At 26.8% G+C, this 10,612-nt stretch overlaps 1 protein-coding gene across 1 annotated transcript; it reads left to right on the top strand.

Moving 5' to 3' along the window:
* The first annotated feature begins 6,593 nt into the window (after positions 1-6,593).
* Positions 6,594-8,316, top strand: LOC114399106 (zeatin O-glucosyltransferase-like). Its single transcript, XM_028361211.1, has one exon. The coding sequence runs from the start codon at positions 6,649-6,651 to the stop codon at positions 8,101-8,103; it is 1,455 nt and encodes a 484-aa protein (XP_028217012.1). The 5' UTR covers positions 6,594-6,648; the 3' UTR covers positions 8,104-8,316.
* Positions 8,317-10,612: the final 2,296 nt, after the last annotated feature.

Genomic DNA, 10,612 nt, shown 5'->3' with positions numbered 1-10,612 from the left:
TATGATAAATTTTATTTAATGAGTTTATAATTTTATACTTTCTAATAAATTTTAGAGAAAATAGACAAATAACAAAGAATGCATTAAATAGTATATAGTGTAGTATTAGCCCTCCTCGTTTATTATAACTTATGTTTTGTAGCTCCATTATCTTATTATGTATGTACATACATAAAATTAATTTTCCTTGCAAATTTTTAAATAATATTTTCTAAAAAAATGATTTAATAATATTTATCATCTAAACAAAAAATCGCATTACTTTAATGTACTTTTGATAAGTATTATTTTCTAACTTTTTTAACCGGCTAAAATACTTGTTTAATCATATTAATAATATTTAGTAAATAAGTTGATTTTAGTACTTGCAACATTTTGTAATAACTTATATGTTTTTATATTTTGTTATCTTTTTATCTTTATAAATTTACATTCTATCTTTTTTCATGAGGTATGCTTTAATATTCCTTTTCGTAGTTTTTATTATTTTTTAGATTTTTTATGTTACACTATTTATTTTAATACTATTTAATTATATATTTTATTATTTTAGAATTATAATTTAAGATTTGAATTTAATGGTCTCATAGTAACATTGTAAAACATATTTATATTATTATCCAATAAAAAATTATTATTGTTATAAATTTAAGATAATTATTAAAAAAAATCAACAAACTTAACACATATAATGTAAAATTATTACATTACCTATTTTCTTTTTTGACGTTGATAATGAATTAGTGTGACAATACTGTTACATAATGATATTTTTAATTACAGAATGGTGTTACCACACTAATCAACATAATAAAGTGTGATATTTAATTAAGTGTATGTTATTTTTATTTGAATCTTGTTAATTAGTGTCATTAGAATACTAATTAAGAAATTAAAAGAAAAAGTTTTTTTATTGAGAATTATATGGAAACGCATTTTATGTATCTCAATAAAAAAAACCATTTTCTTTTAACCAGTATATTTACCTAAAGGCATCAGTTATCATTGGTCCTTTTATTTTATTTTACACTTGATAGAAAATATTTGACTATATAATATAAGATTAACAGTAGAATGCACAATATGAAAATATAATTAAAACTAAAAGTTGTAATTAAAATATTTGACTTTTAAATAAATAAAAATATAAATTATAGTTACTCAAATATTTTTTAACTATTAAATGAAATCAGATAAACAAATCCATTTTTGTCATTCATATTTATTAGTTTCTTCAATCGATAATTTTATCATATATTTATAATTTATTAATTTCATATTTCAATTAATAATTTTTAACTACCAAATAGCATTATAGTTTTCGGTTAACTTATAAATGTTTTTATCTAACATTATCATAAATTAAGATTTAATTTAAATTAAGTTCATAAAATCATAATGTTAATCTAAAAGCAATTTTACATAGTGTTTCATCCTTTCTATTTTGATTGATATTTAAGTTTTTGCATATAGACTAAGCAAAACAAGTACTTTAAGACAATGATATTTATTAGAGGTCAATTTTATTAAAGTATTCTTACTCTCTTGCTTAATATTTTTTATACATTCTTTCTTAATTTCAATAAATATATTATTAAGTATTTTAAGAAAAAAATAGAAGGCAAAATTAGAATAAATATTTTAACATTTCATTACAAATTGAAAACAATAACCAATAAAAAAAATAATACTATAATATCAATCAATCTGAAAATCTATATAATTTTTGCTCACCCTAAAGTTTACCCAATATAATTTGTTCCTAACCTCTTTTTTTGGTCCTTTGTATGCAGAATATATATATATATATATATATATATATATATATATATATATATATATATATATATATGAATGAATTAAAAACAAATACCAAAAGATTTATCGCAACTCAAACATCATGCTCAACTAATTTAATTATTTTTAATTTACAACAACTCGTTAATTCTAATTTTATACTATTTAGCATGACTCAAAGAATTAAGTTTCTCTTATAAATTAAGACTAATTTATACATAAAATCAATCTTTGAAAAAGCTAAATTGAAGAACTTCATTTTTTTATGAAAGAGAACTATTAGTTAAATTTTTCATAAATTAATTAACTTTAACTTATAAAAAAATGTTTAGTTTATTTTTTTTATCTTATTTGTTCTTTTATAAATTTGTACTCCTTCCGTTTCTTTTTTATTTGTCTTTCAATGTTTTTATCTAAAAATCAAGAAATGTAAATTAATTAACAATTAGGTAGAAATAAGAATATAATTGACAAAAAGATAACATATAAATAAAAAATTATTAAAAAATTGGACTATAAAAAAGGAATGGAAAGAGTATTAAGTTTCCTCCATATATAACTTAAATTCACGACTATGAAACTGACATCCAATGGCACAGCAATTTGTTGGGATGTCCACCAAACTTAACTATCTATCATTTTTGGAGCAAGAAATAAATTATTACCATGTAAAATAAAATCATTCGTCCAATCCTAATGTTGCGTAACCATGGATTTAAAAGATCCTTCATCAAATTAACTTACTACCATGTAACCAATTGTTCCAATTCTTATGCTTGCGTGACCATGGATTTAAAAATTTCTTCTTGAAATTAACGTGGACTTAAACTATTTATCAACTTGCAAAACAGCTTATATGCCGAATCAAAGTAAAACGTCAACAGTGTATAAATCTTGATGAAATGACACCAAATAGACATCAAAGATGGATGAAGTCAATGTTTTGGAGAAAACTATATATTAATAAACTTTTTCCCTCTATAATTATATATCAGACTTCTATTTATATATATATATATATATATATATATATATATAATGTTACTTTGCATCTTATATATAAAAAATAATTATATAATTCATTAAAATAATAAAAAATTTAAGTTGACTAATTTGTTATAAATTTTATTTTTAAATTATCCATGATATTAAATGATCTAAGAGGTAATTCTTTTTTAAAAGATAATTTTTCAATGAATATACTTTCTTTTTTTGATAGATCAATAAAAGACATAAACTTATATATTACTGGTAGATCTCATAATTAATTAATGATAAAAAAATAATATAAAAAAATATTCATATATTTCTTATAATTAAAAAAAATATTATCTTTTATTTCTTATATAAATAACGGGAGGTAGTATATAAGAAAAGGATAAACTATCATATTTATCCTTTTTTTTTTCTTTTAAATACACATGTGAATCTCTCACATATTATTGAGTTTTATTTTTTCATCTTCTCTTTTCTTATATTTACTATTATATACGAAAAACAAAGAATCTTATATTTATCATTTTATCCTTAAACTACACGTTTTAACCTTTCACGCTCAACTTTTTTCATTCATTTCTATTTTTTTTTCTTTGTTATTTTTTTTAATCTTTGCTGTCTATGATTCATTGTTTCAAAATATCCCACTCTTTTTGAATCACAATTTCAACTTTTAAATTTCAAAATATTGAATTGTAGTGGTTCAAATTTTCTTCTATTAAACTCAGACTTTAATTTTGGGAGAGATTTATCGTATGTTTACTTTTTTTCCCTAAATCTCCCAATTGCTCCTTCTCATGGCCATGAAGGTTGAGCTCTTTTATTTTTCACTATTAGAATGTGAGTTTAAACTTAATTAAATTTCAAAAATTAGCTCATAGAGAAGATTGTACTCCACTTATATATATTATATCTTGAGTGTATTTCTAGGCAATATGAGACTTGAACTTTTTCTATTAGACCTTCTCACAACCATCATTTCCTTCTTTTTTCTTCAATTAAGCCTTGTTGAAAATAAATCTACAATATAAATTAATACAAATTTAAAGTTGAGATTATTTTATATTATATCATTATTTATTTTAATGTGTACGTTTACTACGATTTAAAATATTTTACCTTAATATTAATTTAATTTTGTATCATATTAATTGTTTCATATTTTAAATATAAATACGAAAAATCCACGACATCGCATGACAATGACATTAATCCTGATTTGTGAAATCAAGTAGATTGCTCCTTTATCATTCCGATGTTTAGTTTTAATTCAAAAAATATATATTCTTTATAATTTATTTTTAAGTTGTTTTAAAACATGTATAAAGATAAGTGTGATCTGTGCAAATGCAAGAGAAAAAAAATATCATATAAGATCCAAGACAATCACCTGAATTCTTTAAAAAAGCAAAAAATCGGTTTCCATTAGTAAACTAAGTAATTCAATAAAGTTAATACAAAAATAGAATGTATAAAATAAGAAGAAAAAAAGTGTAGAAGTAGTAAAATAAGTATAGGTGAAGTAGGTTTTGGGTTCCTCTAAGATATATGAAATTTAAAATTAGTCTTTCCAAAATTTTATGTTTCATTTTAGTCTCTCTAAAATTTCAATATGTTACTGTTCATTCAGAATGTTAATTCCATTAATGAATGCGCTTAGTGACATACAAGACTAAACACTGATCCTATCAAAATCATTTGTATAATTTTTTTTAAAAGGTGGTGGTACACATCAAAACACTAGATGAACATACTTTAATTACTAGTAGAGTTAGCATACTAGATAATACAATAACATGTTAGTAAAATTTTAGAGGAACTAAAATGAAACAACAACAAGTTTGAAAGGATCGATTCCCAATTACACATATTTTAGAAAAACCAAAAAATAAGTTGCTCGATAAGAAAATGTTATAACTATCAATAAAAATGGAAAATGAAATTTAGAAACATCTTCCTAAAGAAAACAAATGTGTACGATCTCCTCTTCATTCCAAATAAAAAGATTAAAACTTGAAATCTCATTGGTTCATGAAATATCTTGTAAAAATACAATTTCTCTAATTTTAAAGTAAAAAACTTTGTCCTAAAAAATTCCGAGAAAGCACGTGGGACGTAGTCACAACTCAACTAACAAAGATCAAAAGATGTGTAAAGGCATCTTCCCATGTGATTAAATGCCAAGGGTGAAAAAGAAAGACATCTAACTAATGTAGATATGATAATACATGGAGGTGAGGTTCCTCGGAGAAGTACAACTACCACTTGGGACAAATAAATATAGGATGAATCAGATACAGGCATACACTATCATCTGTTACGCATAACAATAAAGTGAAAACTGATATAGAGAGAGAGAACAATGTTGTCATCCTAGTATTTGCTACGTTCGACTGCGAAGCTCGGATTCTTTTCCATTAATGACATCAACTGCGTCACCATACACTCTTGATCGTCTTGTTCAGACACCTTGCATGCGTGCAATCATGCGGTGATAAACCGGTAGATAAGATTGGAAGCTTCATATTTCGCGCATTTTAAATTAGATTTTCTGAGGTAAATCGTGTAATACTTTTTTTTATTATTATAAGATTTTTTAAATTAATTCATATTTTTAAAAAATTAATTTAATTAATCATATGAAATCTGTTAATTAATTATATTATTGTTTTAAATTTAATGTTTCTTATCTCTTTATGTACTTATTTTATTAAACACTTAAAAAAATAAAAAAACAAACATAAATTAGAACAAATATAATAATAAACATAATTTATCTATTTTTCTAAAATTCCTAATGTAACAATACCTCATAAAATATGAAATTCAATCAAAATTACACAGTCATTCAATTAATTCTTAAAAAAAATAAGATTCAACTTAATTTTATCACTACCTAATGTTATCAGAATAAAAATTTTAAAACAACAAATATATTACGCTTATTATTATTATTATAATTTATTGTTCTAAATGCTCATTAACAATAATGGACGAAAATTAACTGCTGAAAGAATTTAGTGTACTTTTTTCATTTTTGAAGATTAAAATTTGAACTTTCATTTTTCAAGAATGAACTTGTTTACGCTCTACACATTCAATGACAAAAATGACTATTTACCAATTAAAAAAATCTTATAGACAAAAAGAATAAACAAATTTTTAAAAGAAACCATGATATTAGAGATGGAGGAATTACCATTGTTGACCAATAGTTCTGACTATTCAATCCTGCTTACTACTGGTACTAGTTAACAACATAAGTTCTCTTTCCTTTGGTTTGAAATTCCAATCGAATCTGTTTCTAGTAGTGAACAACATAAGTTCTCTTTCCTTTGGTTTGAAATACCAACCGAATCTCGTGCATACAGATCACTTCTCTAACCTTTAATAATGTAATAAGTACTTTTAACACATTATCCATTAGTTAAAAACTTATTTTAAAATATAAAATTATAAATAAAATTCACCAATTAAAATCCATTACTTTTTACATATTATACCTTCCATCAATGTTTAAAATTTTCTCTCTCTTTATTTGTGTTACATCATATTGTCTCTTTTATAGATATACTTCGTCCTCTTTTCCTCTCTACTAGGTAAGGTCGATCGAGATTGATACTTACCAATATTTTCCAAATATTAAATGAGATGTACATAGCTTTATGAGTCCTAATAAATTTTAACAACCGTTTATGTAGGAAAAAAAATGATTTTAGCATTTTCCGTACCATAATTTATGGCGGAAAAGAGTGGTGTCCAACATTGATTTCGTTTCTATAAATACCGAACATGCCATACCAACTTAGCATTGCACAGACTTACCTACCTTACCTCTGTTACTACAACTCTTCAATGGCTTCTAGCTTTCAAAGTTCACCAATGGCTTCCAACTACAGAAGCCATAATAAGAAAAGCCACGACAATGACATGTTCCATCCAACCCAAGTGGTGGTGGTTGTGGTGCCTTTCCCAGCACAAGGGCACCTCAACCAGCTTCTCAACCTCTCTCGCCTCATCTTGGCACACAACATACCCGTCCATTTTGTAGGTTCGCCCACCCACAATCGCCAAGTCATAGTTCGTGCCCAAGGTTGGGACCCAAACTTTATTTACAACATTCAGATTCACGACTTCAATGTTTCTCCTTTTGTTTCCCCTGCCCCCAACCCAAATGCTGAAACAAGGTTCCCCTCACATCTTTTACCCTCCTTTGAGGCCTCCACGAGTCTCCGAGTCCCCGTGTATGCACTCTTGCAATCCCTTTCATCTGTAGCCAGAAGGGTCGTTGTCATCTATGACTCCCTCATGGCATCTGTGGTGCAAGATGCTATTCATGTGCCCAATTGTGAGAGTTACACTTTCCACAGTGTTTCTGCCTTCACTATGTTCCTGTACTTTTGGGATGCAATGGGGAGACCCCCAGTAGAAAAAGTGTCCCACGTCATCCCTGAAGTTCCTTCCCTTGAAGGGTGCTTCACAACCCAATTCATAGATTTCATCACTTCACAGTATGAGTTCCACAAGTTCAGCAAAGGGACTATATACAACACCACAAGGGTAATTGAGAGTCCTTACTTGGAGTTAATAAAGAGGATCATTAGTAGCAAGACTCATTGGGCCTTGGGGCCCTTCAACCCTTTGTCCATTGAGAAGGGAGTCTATAACACAAAGCACTTCAGTGTTGAGTGGCTTGACAAGCAAGAAGCAGGATCAGTTTTGTATGTGTCGTTTGGGACAACAACATGCTTCTCTGAGGAGCAAATCAAGGAGGTTGCAAATGGGTTGGAAAAAAGCAAGCAAAAGTTCATATGGGTGGTGAGGGATGCTGACAAGGGAGATGTGTTCATTGAGGATGGTGTGAGAACTTCTGAGCTTCCAAAGGGGTTTGAAGAGAGAGTGAAAGGCACGGGGTTGGTTGTGAGAGACTGGGCACCCCAATTGGAGATTCTAAGCCACAGTTCAACTGGTGGGTTTATGAGTCACTGTGGATGGAACTCTTGCATGGAGAGCATCACAATGGGGGTGCCAATAGCAGCATGGCCTATGCACTCTGACCAGCCGAGGAACAGGGTTTTGGTGACCGAAGTGCTCAAGATTGGGGTGGTTGTGAAGGACTGGGACCACAGGGATGAGTTGGTGACAGCATCAGATGTTGAGAATGCCGTGAGGAGATTGATGGCAACAAAAGAAGGTGATGAGATGAGACAAAGGGCAATGAACCTAAAAAATGCTATTCGCAGGTCCAGGGATGAAGGGGGTGTTTCTCGCGTGGAACTGGATGATTTCATTGCGCACATCACTAGATAGTTTGGTCCAAATCCATGTCATTTACAAACCAGGCGTTTGTTTTTGATGATGAAGATAATAATAATAATAATATAAAAATATATTGTTAGTGGATTGGAGTATAAAGACTACATTAAGTGAATGGAAAGATATCATTGTTAGTTTGGGATTTCGAATATTGTATAGTTACTTAAGTTAGATTTATGAAATAAGAAATTGTTTATTTTTAATTTAGTCAGGGTTAAATATTTTTTTGGTTTCTTTTAAGTTAATGTTTTTTTTATTTCTATAAGTTTATTATTTTAATTTTAGTTTTTTAAGTTGACAATTTTTTCAATTTTGATTTTTGTAAGTATTTTTTTTATTTTTAATTCTTGTAAGTTTATGTTTCTTTAGTTTTAGTTACTTTAGGATTATAATTTTTTCATTTATAATTCTAAGTTCATGCTTACAAGGACAAATTGAAAAAAAAAATATAAATATACCAAAACTAAAAATGAGTAAAATATCTTATAGCACCAAAATTAAAAAGGTGTAAACTTAACGGGACTAAAATTAAAAAAATGAACTTATAAAACGAAAAATATATTTAAGTCATTTAATAACAATAAATAAGGCTTAAATACATTTTTAATTCTTATAATTTAACATTTTTTTTTTACTTTTCATCATTGTAAAATTATTTTTTTGTCTAGAACTTTCAAATTTCAAATTATGTTTGTTTTGTTTTTCTTATAACTCTTTGGATAATGTTTTTTTTCACTATCTAAAAAGTTACTTGAAGTGCTTTAAGGATAAAAAAATACATAATTTGCAAGAATTAAAAATAAAAAATAATTTTGTAAGATAAAAAAACATAAATGCACTAAATTGCAAAAACTAAAAAAATATTTAAACCTAATAATTAAGATGGGAAGTTATAAGATTGGTTGGTTGAAAGAAGAAAAGAGAGAGATCTTAAGTTTGAATTCCTTCCACTAATAAAAAAACTGATAAATTAATAACTAATAAAGATGTGCTCGAAAAAGCTTAATTTTGCAAGTATACCTGAGAATTTATGCAAACAATTTATGATATATGTACAAGTCGTAATTATTTTATTTCAATAAACTCTGTAAAATAACTTATGAAAATACCTAATAACTTTTGCTAAAATAGTTTTTTCTCATCAATTATAAAAATAATTTATACATGATAAACAATTATTCATTAAATCTTTAATTTACTTATTTACCCAATCGCACTCAAACAATTTTCCTTTTAAACCATTAAATGAGTGTACAAACTATTTGATTATCGTTTGTTTGTTGGTTTATGCAAAGAAAAATTAGAACAAAAATGTAAACAACATATGATCTAAAGTAAACAACAACAAAACTATAAATATATACATCTATCATCTATGCTTGGTAAACATGCTTTACTAAATTCGTGTGTGTTTGAATGTGTCGATAAAACTGATTTGGGTTAAATTGATTTTGGATTGATATGATTTATGTTTAAATATTTTTATTATAAAATTAAGTTAAAACTAAAATTCGGTATAAAATTTTGAATTTAATGTAAAAGCTACTCTCAAAGTAGCTTAAACTTACAAACAATGGACTCCGAATCAATTCCGAATTTTTCTCTACCATAAAATCAAACATAAAATTTTTATCTAAAATCAATTTTAAATCTAAATTTATTCAAAATTAATTCTAAATTCAGAATCAATTCTCAATGTAAAATCAAACACTCCGAAGGCTATCTTCCAATCCGATAAGCTCCATACCAATTACTCCATATCTTATTTTGGAAAACTTATAAAAATAGGATAAAAATATGGATCAATCTTAAGATATGAGTTCTCCTAAATACTCTTACGCTTACTTAAGTCTAAATAAGTTGTTCATAAATTCTTCCAAAGACTTTTATTATTATGAAGTGGGGTTCACCAGAATTATATTTATTAAAATAATAGTACAACTTTTTAGTAGAAACCACGTGAAATCCACGTGAAAAGATTGTATAACTAGCATTGCTCACGTGAACGCTAACGCAAAAACCAAACAAAACACAAGCAACGAATTCAATATAATTTGTTTAGGTGGGAAAATAACCAATCGACCATACACAGCTGCTTTTAATAAAATTGACACGTACCAATTCATCTATTTATTTATTTATTCATATTCTTCAGCAACAGTTCAAAGGGGGGAATACTTAGATGGAATTTCCACATGTTCTTACTAGCTAAAGTTCGGTATTTTATTGTATTGTATCTTTAGACCTTTCTACCCTGTTTTGTCATTCTCTGTTTGGCGACCATGGGTTTTTTTCATGAAGAGGCATGGGCGCGAACACGGTAAAAGTCACTAGTCTCTAATGGACTCTGGGCTATTAGCCTATGATCCAGTGCTTAGGGATCAAACTTGTATCTCCTGCATTACATTATTAGTATAATACTCAAATTAACTGAACTAATAGATACATTATATTATAAATAAATAATGTCGTTATATATAACACTAAAATTTTTAATTTATAT

Source organism: Glycine soja, chromosome 19 (assembly GCF_004193775.1).
Source record: "Glycine soja cultivar W05 chromosome 19, ASM419377v2, whole genome shotgun sequence".
Lineage (NCBI taxonomy): Eukaryota > Viridiplantae > Streptophyta > Magnoliopsida > Fabales > Fabaceae > Glycine > Glycine soja.
The sequence above is the reverse complement of the archived record's forward strand: the minus strand, read 5'-3'. Positions and strand labels throughout refer to the sequence as shown.